General features: G+C 41.3%; 1 protein-coding gene across 4 annotated transcripts in view; it reads left to right on the top strand.

Annotated features, from left to right (window-relative positions):
* EYA4 (EYA transcriptional coactivator and phosphatase 4) overlaps window positions 1-14,321 on the top strand; it is a 74,834-nt gene that overhangs the window by 41,950 nt on the left and 18,563 nt on the right. For all 4 annotated transcript variants that reach the window (XM_077811759.1, XM_077811760.1, XM_077811761.1 and 1 more), the window contains 2 exons: window positions 633-769; window positions 2,468-2,551. In XM_077811759.1, the coding sequence (XP_077667885.1) occupies window positions 633-769; window positions 2,468-2,551 (221 nt within the window). The remainder of the gene's footprint in view (window positions 1-632; window positions 770-2,467; window positions 2,552-14,321) is intronic.

A 14,321-nucleotide genomic window follows, 5' to 3' on the forward strand; every position in this document is an offset into this window, starting at 1 on the left:
GAGAAAGTAGAGGGATAACCTGGCATAGAGCTGGTAGCATGGGAGAGTAGGGAGGTGGATAAGGAGATTAGGCTGTTGATCTGTCAGAAAGGAGGAGGTGGTTGGGGATTCTGATGTCTGCAGGAGTATTTAGGATGTCCTCCATATTTAGGGATAAGGATGGTGGGTCTCCTGCTGGTGCAGAGGGGAGTTGACGTTGAGTCTTCACAGCAATAGAGGACGTTGAAATCTCTCTAGCTGACCTCCTAACATAGGAAATGAGATATTCTCACCTTAAATTTAAAAAAAAAAATCATGACATGACCATTAGTATGGTATTTCAGACAGCTTACTTTGATGCCTCACTTTTTTATATATATGTGCATATTAGTGCATTTAAACCCGCTCTCCATTTCTCAGGAGATTTATTGAAGTTTGTCTTTGGTAAAATCAGAATGTATTTGTGATATCTGCAGTTTCCTGTTACATAAAACTGAAATTGAGAACCGCTCTTCTGCATTTTATGTTTATAGCATGTGCATATCTTGTGTTTGGGTTGGCATTTAATCTGTGTAGAGAGACATTTTTAAAGCTTTTATACCTTCTTTAAAAATTAAACACTGACCTTTTTCCATGGATTTTTGTATTTTTAGGGGAGTTTGACACAGTACAGAGCCCCTCAACACCAATCAAAGATCTTGATGAGAGAACGTGTCGGAGTTCTGGGTCAAAGTCTCGGGGTAGAGGGCGGAAGAATAATCCATCACCCCCTCCGGACAGTGACTTGGAGGTATGCCCTCTGATAACTGATGAATGGTAAACTGAAGGTAGATTCAGCAAATTAAAGCAGCGGAAACAGATTTAAAAAAATGGCATGAACCATATGAATCATTAATTGAAAGTACTAGATTTCTAGTAGTTACTTTAAATGTGTACAATATGGGGCAGATACAATGTATACCTGAATACACTGAACGTAAGATAAGTGTCAACATAATACATACGTGCATATTGTCTCTTCCAATTTAATGTGGAATAGGTCTACAAAACAATTTAAGGTTTCTTTGTTCATATTTTTTCTGATTAACTTCTATTTTGTGTATTATTTAATTTTCTTTTTAAAAATAAGAAAATTCAGATGTATCAATCCGGTTATCTACATATTCAGTGTAAAAATATGCATTACAAAAAGGAATGCATAAATATGAGACATCCATGTTTGGCCCTAATCCTGCAAACACTTATGGACTACTTTAACTTTACCCCTGTAGGTAGTGTCATTTAGTAGTTATGCTCCACTATTTGAGAGAGCAAGGCCATAGCAAAGGAATATATCTGCGTAATGTACAAGATGACGTTTTAAAACACAAGTGTCCCAGCAGTGGAGTGATTATATTCTTGTTAACCCTGTTTTAGCACTGTTCTGACAGTGTGACAGAAGAACAACACTCATTGCGTGCATGGTATAGTCCAGCACTGGGATCAGAGAATTGTTCTGCACATTTGTGTGATGTGCCTTCTCCCACTGTGATACTGGTGCTCTGTGCTAATATCATTGGACTGCTCCACTCCCTGTGCATGCAGTGCATAGCTCCACATATATCACCAGAAGTCAACTTTGTTATCACTTGGCTGTTCCTGCCCCTGCATCTCTTCTGGAGGGACAGGGTTGCCCGTATCACTTTGCATCAATCTCAGATGCCATAGCTTTTTGTACAGAGGGTGAGGAATTTTATCCTGATTTTGGCCAAACTGTCTTTGATTTTTTTGTAGTTTCCCACAAACTATTTTTTTTCTTTAAATTAAGCAGTTGTAATTTTTTACATTTATGGGAAGATTTCCATTTTCCTTTCCTTAGTTTCATTTTCACTGGTGAATTTCAGAAAAAAACAGCCTCTTACCAACACTAAGAAATTTCCCTTAAAAATGGAAACAAAAAGTTAAAATAAGACATTTTGTCCAAAAATATTATTTAAATTCCTTATTCTGTGTGAATTACTGTGGCATAATAGTACTTGTGGCATGTAGAGCTAGCACCAGGAGTTGATATTATCTCTGTTGGAGGAACAGACTGAAATCAGTATGAGTTGCACATAAGAATCTGAGAGTAGAATTTATCCTTAAATTAATAGCTCTTTACAACAAAGTAATTGACCCAAAGTTTACTGACGTCTGTAGTATGTTAAGAGAGACAAAGTGGATGAAATAATATCTTTTATGGACCAGAAAAAGATTCTATAGTATGTGACATATATGAAACCTTGTAAAGGTTATAGAGTAATTAAAAGATTGGAAATTATTGAAAGGCTTAATGTCCTCTGTGTTTTTATAGATTATTTTAAGGTATATTTTATTATTTTAAGGCTGATTTTCAGAATAACCTACTCATTTAAGGGCTTTTTAAAGCACAGACATGACTGATTTGATTTTGGATCATAAATCTTATTTCCTGATTACATACTGATTTTGTCTCCATTTCTGTTTTCAGCGTGTATTTGTTTGGGATTTGGATGAAACGATCATCGTTTTCCATTCACTGCTTACAGGATCCTATGCACAAAAATATGGCAAAGTATGTGACTCATTAATTCAATAATAGATTCAGACTACTGATACACTTGGCATTTTTATTGTGCTTTTCATCTTCAGTGTGCCTTACAAAACTTAATTAACATTCATATGCCCTTGTGAGGGAGGGAGGTGGGAAACTGACTGGGAAACTGAGGTACAGAAGTTGTGATTTACCAAACGGAGCAGCCAAGGGGACAGATGAGATGCCTACCCTTAGGTAAGATGTGAGATCCAATAGAAGTAGAGTTTCTGAGGTAGGTGCTATAGCTGTAAGGAAGAGGCTTCATTGAAGGAGAGGTGCTGAGGTTTCTGGTGCAGCTGTGAAAAGCTGTTGCAAATGGGTACTAGATTTGGGGGGAAAGGGGAAATAACTGGTGAATTTGGAAACAGGGCAGGGAAAAGGAATGAGTAAACTGGATGATGAAAAAGGAAACAGAACTGATGAATTTGCAGGGAAAGGAAAATGTTAAGTCAGAGTAAATGGGTGGGAGGCAGACCTGTCTAACCTTCCGCTTTAGGGTGGAGGCTCTGGGTTTATGATGTACTCTCTAACACCTCAGCCTTCCTGGTGAGTTGCTGGTGTTCTTGGATGGCTGTTGCTTTGGGCAAGGCCAACACCAAGGCCAACAATGGCTGAAACACCCTCTGCTGCGAATCAGTTATTGCTTTCATTGTACACAACTACTCCCCTCTCTGCCACTGAGAAATCCAAAGGTGGCTGGAGAAGAAGCCCAGAACAGGGAGCAATGAGCAGCCAGCAGTGAAAGGGGAGAGAGGGAGAAGCAACCCAGAAGTACTAGCAACAGGAATTTCCTCACCTACTGAGCAAGGAACATGCGCAAACTACATTTTATAAAGATTTTCTCCAGGGTTTTTGCTACACTGACATTGGCAAGGCTGATGGCAGAATGAATGCTGATGATTTGGGTGGGGGTGGCAGCTGAGAAGATAGACAAGTCCATGAATTACAGGGTGGCATGGTTATGTGGTGTGTATGTAACCCTTCTGCCCGTCAGAGTTGGCAGCAACAAGGGCCGGGTTCAATATCTAGGGGATCCATTCCAATAACACAATGCAAACCGGCTCAAGCCCCCACCCAGTGACCTGGGACAAATATATACCACCCCCGCTGGGCGCCTCCAAGAGGTAATACTTCCCCTCTCGCAAGCACATAGTCTGAGTGTAGCAAAAAGTTTTTTAATAACAGAGAGAAACAATATGGCATTATGTTGGGGAAACACCACCAACAGGATTCATAACACAACCCATGAGCAAAAAAAACCCACCTCAAGCAAATTGGGGCATGCCCCTTTCCCTTTGGCTCTTGAGTCCAGCAACCCCAAATCACCCAAAGTCCCAAAAGTCCAATGACCCAAAAGTCTCTGTCCCTGGTCAGGGCAGCCCCAGAGTTCGAAAGTTTATCTGCGGAGCTTTACCTCCCAACCTGGGTGGAGATGGGACGGGGGTAAGAGGCACCTTACATGATATGAAGCTGACCGCCCCACAGCTCCATAGGCCTTCACTCCGCTCCGCTCCGCCAGCCGCCCCACGAACTCCTTCACTCAGCTCCGCTCCGCTCTGCGGCCCACAAGCCTCTCCCGCTGTCCCACGAACTGCTCCACCAGCCGGTCCACAAACTGCTCTGCGTCCCACCAGCAGCTCCCGCCGTCCTACGAACTGCTCCACCAGCCTGTCCACAAGGCACTCCAGCCATCCTGCAAACTGCTCCACAATATATCTTCAGGCTCCCCCACTACTTAACACAACGCTCAGTGATTTCAGCTCTTAGTCAGTTCTGCTCTTTGGTGAATTCAGCTTGTAGTAGGGGAGCCTCAGTGCTGGTGCACTGTTAGCCCAAAGTGAGCTCAGCAGCCTGCAACTAGACTTCTAATGAAATCAAAATTAGCTCTGATATTCCACAGTGGAGAGAGGAGGAAGTGCAATTAGCATGTAAGGCCCTCACCGTGGGGCCCACGCCACCATGTATTAATTCTTGTCCCCAGCCTCTCTCCATTCACAGAGTTTTGGAACCCATGACCCTTGCCTAGCGAGTGCTACTTAGTTGATGGCGAGTCCCTCCATCATAACAAAAGGCCAAGTACAGTTCCAAGCACAGTTCCCATAATCAGGGTAATAACAATTTATTCTTCCTGCCCCAATAACAGAGACACTGGGGATCCCACAGCAGCCAAAGTGACCATTTGGGCAGCTATGGCCTCATTCTAGGTGGGGTGGGTGTGCCTATGCAAATGAGATTGGCCCCTGAAGTTCTTTTCCACAACTTGCCACACCTCACCACCAGATGTCAGGGTGGAGCTCATCCTGACACTGCTTACATATATAAGAAATAAGTGTGGGACTGTGTGAAAGCGGGAGAGAGAAAAAGCAACAGGTGTGAAGCATGTTTCTGTTAACGAAAAAAAAAGGAGGGAAGAGAGTTTGGTGTTAATGCACATGTGGAGGTGTTTGCAGGAGAGTGTGCACGGATATGTGTATTTGGAGACACAAGTAGTTGTTTCTCCTGGTGTTTATGAAAAGGGCGGGCTAGTACCTTTTTGTCTGTCATGGAAATTCACCAGCTCAGTTTTGGAATGCTAAAATAAGATTAGCTATTCAGCTCTGGTACAAATGACACTTGTTTTACACCTTCACTGTGCCTAATCAGTGCATGTTGTACTGTTTTGCCACTTATATTACCATACATCCTACACACTCTTCTAATGCTATTTTTACAAAAAATATAATTCCATTCACTTTAACAAAAATTACTCCTTTTTTATATCTCTGTAAGTGAGAGAAGAATCAGACTAAACATGCAACTGACATCATTTCTGTCACCATTGAATGGGGCCCACAGACCTTCATGGGAGTTGCTATATTTGGCCCAATGATTCAGTTACTTGTAATTTTAATCCAAGTGTGCTTGCAGCCTTTTGGATGGTATAACTATTCTGATGAAGTTTTTTTTCTCCATCTCAGATATTAACAATTAAGAAATTTTTTTATCATTGTTGTTGCAAAGCTTTTTAAATTGAAATATGTTACAGAGCTATCAATCCTTTCTGGATAACATTGAAAACTATTCTAGCGATAGCTGTGCAGAGGTATCTTCTTGGTTTCCTTCTCTTGGGTTTTTTTTCCTCTCTCTCTCTCTTTTTCTCCCCCCCCCCCCCCCCCCCATATCTGTAGGGACATTTAGATGAAAACAGCATCACTGCTTTGTAAAAACTCATCTTCTCCTACAATTTATTCCCCATCAAAGGCCAGAATATGTGGTAATGACTAATTACAGCAACCAGTTGTGATATCAGATAGAGATTATGAATTTATTTCCATAGGTCAGGAGTAACTCAAGTGAAAGTGAAATGAATTGATATATGCTACTGAGATTAGAATCGGGATCCAAGATTTCAAGTGATGATGAACCAAGAGAGAGGATTTCTTAAATAAAAGAGATCCTGTTTTCATACTGCTAGACATAGTAAAATCAAAATCATAAGGATACAGAGTCATTCCCAGAGTAAATTAAGAGATGGCAGATACTTTCTTTTCTAGAGTAGTTTTCTTCCTAGTATTATGGTAAACATATTTAGGATGATGATGTATCATTGAGACTCAAATATGTAGTAAATTCGTGTCTGATAGTTTATATGTTGCTGCATATATTCTTTTTTTATATGGAGGAAGGATGGTTCAGTGGTCAGGGCACTAGACTGAGGCTTATGAGACTGCAGTTCAATTCCTTGCCCTGACACAGTCTTCCTGTGTAACCTTGGCCAAATCACTTAGCCTCACCGTGCCTCAGATCAGAATCTGTAAAATGGGAATAATCATCCCTACCTTGAAGAGGTGTTGTGAGGGTGAATACATTAAAGATAATGAGGCACTTATATGGCCTCTATTAGCATAAAATCTAAGTACCTAAAATCTAGATATACTTCATTGTTTCAAAAAACATCTTGGGCATTGATCCTTTCTTGTGATTGTGCTGCTCCAGTGGCACAAAGTTGGTTTAAGACCAGTTTAAACAGCCACTGGTATAGAACCATAGCGGTGAATCCTACACTTTCCCCTTTATTGTCTCCTAGTATTGGGGGAAGCGCAGCTCCCAACCTGTGCCGTGATGTCTGGCTTTAAACTGTCAGGGTACTTTACCCTGTGTCCCCTGATTCTCAGCTCTTTTTGTAATATGTTTTTTCTGTAAATTTTGTTGTCATGTTGTTTATTAAATAAATTTTCTCCCAAAAGAGAAAAGATGTGATAACATGAAACAGAAGGATAAGGATCTCTCAATATGTTTTTCAGGGTTTTGTAAATGTTAGTGAGTGAGTAGCATGATGCTGCTATAAATAGGGAGAGAGTGTTTTATGATGAACAGAGTGGTCAAATTGCATTTTCAAGGTGTGAAATTCTGGGATTATACTGGTACTTAGATGGACCATTTTCCAGGGTTTCACCTTTGTTCTACTATTCTAACATTTATACAGGTTTCAGAGTAACAGCCGTGTTAGTCCTATACAGGACTCCTATACAGACTAACACGGCTGTTACTCTGAAACCTGTCATTATGCAAGGCACTGCATTTAGCCGTATGGAGTGGAAATCTATCGATGCATCTGATGAAGTGAGCTGTAGCTCACGAAAGCTCATGCTCAAATAAATTGGTTAGTCTCTAAGGTGCCACAAGTCCTCCTTTTCTTTTTGCGAACATTTATACAGACACTCTGAATGTACAGATGGATATATATACACACCCTCAACTATTCCCCATCAAAACACAGACCTGCCATCTCTTGTCCTTCTCTTTGCCCTATTTCTTGTTGTGACCTGGGAGAAACAAAATATCTATCTTTTAGGCCTTACTGCTCTAATTGTGGCTGTGAATGGAAATGCAGAACAGAGTGGAGAGCTGACTTAGCTCAGTGTCACAGTCAGACTGGCAAACTGTTTGTATGCAAGGCCAGTACACAGCCACAGAGGGACCAGCAGATTAAAAAATTCTTCTTTTAAATCTCACCCTCCTTTCCCACAGGCAGTAGCCTAAGGGAGAAGAGAACGGTGATCCTGATTTCATTTTGGGCTTCTAGTGGGACTGCAATCATAGAAATCTAGACCTGGAAGGGACCTCAATAGGTCATCTAGCCCAGTCCCCTGCGCTGAGCCAGGATTAAGTAGTATATAGACTGTCCCTGACTGGTGTAATATAAATAATACTGTAGTAGCATTAACAAACTGTGACACATTGAATGAAGATTTTTTTAACATGAGCAAGATTGTAAGTGTCTCATTAAAATATATGGCAAATTGCTTCTTCAGGGGAGGGAGCCAATTGAAAGAATAGCTTGCAGTTTTCCCCTGAAGCAAGAGAGGCTTTGTATGTCAGAGTTTGATCAGTGCAGAGCTACAAGATATTAATTAAAAATCCCCAAAGTCACAATTAAGTGATTTTGTCTGATTTTTTTTATTGGACTTTCCAGAGTTAATCATTTTTTGTTATCTAAACATATCTGTCTCTCAGCTTGTAAGGTTACTTTGCTCATCTCATTTGTTGATGCTCTTCATGCACCATAAAATTAGTACACTTCTATTTTTAATTATTTACTGCAGTAGCAAATTATGATCATTGGTATCTGAGCTGTTCGGTTATGACCTGTGTGGCTGAGGATGGTTTTTGCAGCTGAGCACCAGTTGGCACATAGAGTTTTCTACAATGCTAAACTCTTAAATAAGGATTTGTTGATGTGACAGGACATGTGTTTAGGAGACTGTCATCATCTGTTACATTTTATGAGGTACATTCCTGTTCTCTTATTAACAATATGTATTCTTCTTTCTACAATGTCCCAGGGATTTCTCACTGTTTTGGAGCTGATTAAGCTGTACCCAACGTGGTAAAATCATTTATTTCTTTAAGGTCAATCCAAAGGGCAAAGATTTTCCAAAAATACCACAAGTCAAAGTTCAGGCTGGTAAAAAGGAATGACTGCCTTTCATGGCACTGCAGAGGGAAAAGTCTTAGTTCTCCAAACTTGAATGTGTGTTACTGAGAATTCAGGATGATGTTTTCGACAGCCTTAAAAATAAGTGCAAAATGTGACAGTACAATTGAACAGACAAAACTCGACAGTATATTTTAAAAGAAAAGTCAAAGTTCTACTCTATGGTAAAAGTGTATGGAACTTTATCAAGTAGATAAGTATTGTGACAATTTGAGTCAGATGTAAGCTAGTGCCAAAATGTATTCTGCTTTTTCCGACAATTTTCTGATTTTTCTGATCTATCTACATCTTTTAGTTGTTTCCAGTTGATCTCTCCCTTTTATTATTATTATTCAGTGTACAAGGGGCTCAGGGGATTGATGATTGTTGGGGCCCTACCAAATTCACAGTCCATTTTGATCAATTTCACAGTCTTGGGATTTTTTTTAAAGAGTCAGTCTCAGTTTCAGATGTTTACATCTGAAGTTTCATGGTGTTGTAACCATGGGGGTCCTGACCCAAAAGGGGTCATGGGATTTCACCCTTACTTTTGCACTGCTGCTGGTGGCGGGCACTACCTTCAGAGCTGGGTGGCCAGAGAGCAGTGGGGTCACAGGGCATGGGGAAGTTGTTACTTGGGGTAGGAGGTAGGGCCAGCCTTTCAGCTGGGCGACTGCCCAGGGCGCCATGGTTAGGGGGTGCTGTGGTTCTCCCCCACCAGCCCAAGGCCCCTTTAACACCTGAACACTGGGCCCGGAGCCAGGGAAGGGCAAAGCTGGGGATGTCCCAGCTGGGGGCTCCTACTGCAGATGGAGACCAGTGCATTAGTCCCTGCCAAGCTGGGGAGGAACAGGACTTCCTGCAGGGGCCACTCCCAGGGCCAGGTCAGACCCACCTCTGGAAACCTCCCCTGGCTGCAGGAAGCTCTGTGGGTGCGCTGCCTTCAGAGCTTCCTGCAGCCGGGGGAAGTTCCCAGAGGTGCATCTGACCTGGCCCTGGGAGTGGCCCCGGCAAGGCAAAAGGAAGTCCCATCCCTCCCCAGCACAGCTGGGACAAGCAGCTGGAGCCCGGCACATGGTAGGAGCCTCACTCCCCTACAATAGCCAGATTTTATGGGGGCAATCAGATTTCACAGTCCATAACGCGTTTTTCATGGCCGTGAATTTGGTTGGACCCTAGCGTTAACTGGTTCAAATTTGGCCAGCCTTGTTTGTGATTGAAACATGGGAGCTGTTTTGATGGCATATGATAACAAGTTGGTGGTATCTTAGAGGACAAATGCTCACACCACAAAAAATCACCACCAGTATTAACGCTTCATGATCACCCTTTGATGACAGTCTCTGAAGACAGCCCAAAAATAGAGAGTGGCCCATGAAGACCACGCTATCCTCTCACTCTCAGTGATTGTCTGTCCAGGTCAGAGTTGAGTCACATTAGCTGAGAGGTACAAGGATACTTGTTACTACCCTCGCTATACCATCTCCCAGCTGTCACCTTTCACCAGCACTAATATACTTTAAAAAGACCATTCAGCTGCATTGATTGTTTCCTGTATTTTGGTCAGATGTCTCAGGACCTCTCATTTTGCTCTTATACTCTCTTGTCGTCAACCCCCTACTTTCATCCAAGGAGTGATAGACAGAAACTCCCTGTGGAGTCCAGCAACAGCGCCCTCTCTTCCTCTTCTCCAGCGTCCATAACACCCTCCCAGAATGAGTCTCCCCAAAGAGAGGGAGTTGGACTTAAACCTGAGGCTCCCACCTGACACTAGGAGTGCCATTAGGCCAGCAACATTAACGTTTAACTCTAACATTTCCACTTGTGAGGCAAACTTTTTCCAAGGGACAGTGCTATTCCTATTAAGTTCAGCAATACTGCCCTTTTATAGGTGTGTTCTCACACCATTGTTCAAGTTTTTTATGTTGATTTATATATAACTAGAGAAAATAATATGAAAATAGGTTGTTTTTATTGTATTTGAATACAATAAATAAAAGGATTCAGTGAGCATTTCTTGCCAACACCTGCTCTTCCTGGTGGTATTGAACAGCATGCTGCCACTAAAGAAACTAAGAAGTTTGGACTTTATCTGGGACCCTATCATGATTCTCTCCTCATATAAATGATTCTCCAACATATAAATATTGGTTCTGCTGAGATACTTTTACTTAGTCTCCTAGGAGGCATTCCAGTGATGGCTCAATCTAGCACAGAAGTCCAGACAGTCTGGCTCCAGTTTATACCCTCTACTAACGTAACTAAAAGCACTGGTCTTTTTGCTATAGAGAAGTGCTGTAGCTGATCTGGACTCCATTGAATACTGGTAATATCTGGCTACAGAGGATGCCTGTAGAGGCCAAAGGGCTGCTGCTATTGTTTTTTTTAATTCATCTGTGGAAAGTTACCAAATTTTTTAATAATATTTTTTTATATGTGTTGTTTCAGAGTAACGCAGAGTATATTAGCAAAAGTTCAGTCTGCTTCATTACATTTCTTTTATAGCTACATTGTGTATAACTACTGTGGGTGTCCCTTTGCTTCTTCCCTCCTTAAATTTCTTGCTCTCTTTTCCATATTTTTCTCTTGTCCTGTTTTAGTTTGTACTCTAGTATCTAAGTCTGTGTCCTCAAATACAAGTTAAGAGACAAAGTGAAGATTAGGTTATTCCTCCACATTTTGAAACCCTTTGATTAAGCTGACCAAAGTACATGAGAGTGCTTCTTACCCCTTCCTTCCTCCCGTTTGTGTGGCAAGTACTGGAACTTGGTCTCTACTGTTTGTTAAAAAGTGCATTGTGGAATTTGGCAAATTTGCTTAAGGAGGCCAGATTTTCTCCTCAAGAACTCAGTAAATTTACCTTGACAGAATTTCATTATTCTGAGATCAAAAACTGAATATATGAGAAGCTGAAATGAAGTATCTTAATTTTGTTTTTACTTTTTATTATATATACCAAAATGCTACATATTATTTTATGCAGTGGTGTTGTAGCCATGTCGGTCCCAGGATAGTAGAGAGTGGGTTATAGATTGTTGTAATAAGCCATAAATCTGGTGTCTGTATTCAGTCAATGATTTTTTAGTGTCTAGCAACCTTATGCTCCCAGGCTTGTCCTTTGAAAGTGTTGTGCAGGTTTCCTTTGAGGATGAGGACTGAGAAGTCAGAAATGATCGCTTTGTGAAAAGTGTTCACCACAGATGATAGGACGGTTTTGTATGTTGTTATTTTCCTCTGAGTTCATTTGAGAGCATAGTTATTATCTGGTGTCACCCACATAGTTGCTATTGGGGCATTTAGGTCACTGGATGAGGTACACCACATGTTGTGACAGGCATGTGTCTCATTTATATCTTTCAATTACACTATTTTTTCTCTCTTCCAGTAAAATGTAACTGGAATATTGTGTTAAAAACAACTGGATTATGATGCAGTCATTTATAGTGTATTTCCACAATTAAGTGGAATCCCATGCACTGCTACAGACTAAGGACCAAGTGGCTAGGCAGCAGTTCTGCAGAAAAGGACCTAGGGGTTACAGTGGATGAGAAGCTGGATGAGTCAACAGTGTGCCCTTATTGCCAAGAAAGCTAACGTCATTTTGGACTGTATAAGTAGGAGCATTGCCAGCAGATCGAGGGACATGATCATTCCCCTTTATTCGGCATTGGTAAGGCCTCATCTGGAGTACTGTGTCCAGTTTTGGGCCCCACACTACAAGAAGGATGTGGAAAAATTGGAAAGAGCCCAGAGGAGGGCAACAAGAATGATTTGGGAGCTGGAGCACATGATTTATGAAGAGAGGCTGAGGGAACTGGGATTATTTAGTCTGCAGAAGAGAAGAATGAGGGGGGATTTGATAGTTGCTTTCAACTACCTGAAAGGGGGTTCCAAAGAGGATGGATCTAGACTGTTCTCAGTGGTAGCAGATGACAGAACAAGGAGTAATGGTCTCAAGTTGCAGTGGAGCAGATTTAGGTTGGATATTAGGAAAAACTTTTTCACTCGGAGGTTGGTGAAGCACTGGAATGGGTTACCTAGGAAGGTGGTGGAATCTCCTTCCTTAGAGGTTTTTAAGGCCCGGTTTGACAAAGCCCTGGCTGGGATGATTTAGCGGGGGATTGGACTAGATGACCTCCTGAGGTCCCTTCCAACCCTGAGATTCTATGACTCCAGTTCCACCTAGAAAAGAGAAAACAAGTGAAAAGGGCTAAGATCCCCATCTTGCAAGCAATGTTCCTAACTTTACTCACATGAGTAGGCCCATTGACAACAATGAGACTACATATGTGAGTAAAGTTATGCATGAGCATAAGCATCTGCAGGATTGGGGTCAATCAGCCTACTGCAGAAATAAGAGTTATGAATTTCATATTTGGGGGGGGGCAATTCTCTTAACATTCACTGAAAAGGATTTCAAGTGGTTAGAGAAGAAAACTAGATGCTGTCTCATGTATCTAGCCAGTTTGTTCTTTTCTAAAATTACTAGTCTATTTCATGATGATGGTTAACATCCAGTGGTTATTCCTTGAAGACAGCACGGATCTATCATCTCTCAGCTCAGGATTCTATCCCCAGCTCTCCTACAAACATCTCATGTAACCTTTGGCAAATCACTGAACCCATGTTTTTCTGTCACCTCCTCTGGAAAATATACCTGTGCACTTCCTGCACTTTTCACCCAAGTACTCTTGATGCCAAATGGTCATTTTAGTGGAGAATTCAGGAAGAAGCCATTTTAAAAGGTCCTGGAGTTTCCTTTTAGAAAAATAGTCAACATGAAAATATTGAAGTTGAATAGTGAAGCTGACAGAGAATTTGGTCTCATTTCCAGCTAATGACAATTTCTTAAACACTTCACTCTTCTTGCTCTTGAAATCTGCTTCTTGCCTGGGCCAGTGCCAAAATATGTCTGTTTCAAATTTTCCCATTCGGTTTTAAGTGCTTCAAAGCAGGAAAAAGTTTTTGCAAAGTGCCTACTGCAATGGTGGCCTGGTCCTGATTGGCAAAATCTTTGTTCATAACACAAATAAATGATGATTTGTGGTTTAGAGTGATTCTGCTGACAGAGGGATACAAAACGTTACATTATTTCTAAAGACAGCAATTTTAAGTCTTTTAACCTCAAAGTACTTAATTTACTAAAAAATTTCAGAAAACTCTGTAGCTGTCAGCAAGTGAAATGTGGATTTTAAAAAAAAAATTACAAGAGGATCAGATCAGCCTTATAATGGGAGTATGGTGGCAGCCTAAACTATGGAGAGTCTAACTCCTGTCTGTAATAAACCACAAACAGCTGCAGACCATGTCCAGCAGCAGGCCTTTACAACTTGAATTAAAGGAAGAACTCTGTTAGCTGTGAGTTACAAAAAGACCTTTATGTGTTTTCCTGGTACTGTGGGTCTCTCAATCAGTAGTGCCATGGAGTACATGAGATTGGCTAAGAGCCTACAGTGAAAGGGGACTGGAGATCAGCATCTGCTGGGGGCATGAATTACAAATATAGAGGGAAAGTTTGGAATTTGGTCAGGTAAGTGCCTGCAGTGAAAGGAGGATAGATAGTGGGGTTGTGTGGGAGGAAGAACAGGTGTTCAGTTGGAGTAGTTGTGAATTAGGCCAGGAAGTGTTTTTGGAGTAGCAGAAGGTGTGGGAAGAGAACTGGTATTGGAAAAATGCATAGGTGGGATGAAGGCTATTTCTCTAAAGTGAAGCTTGTTTGCGGGATGGGTGAAGATTCAGACTGGTTTTTGTTTTGTCATAAGGCGTACACATTAGAAATCGAAAAGATGTTTT

This window comes from Eretmochelys imbricata, chromosome 3 (genome assembly GCF_965152235.1).
Source record: "Eretmochelys imbricata isolate rEreImb1 chromosome 3, rEreImb1.hap1, whole genome shotgun sequence".
Classification (NCBI taxonomy): Eukaryota; Metazoa; Chordata; order Testudines; family Cheloniidae; genus Eretmochelys; species Eretmochelys imbricata.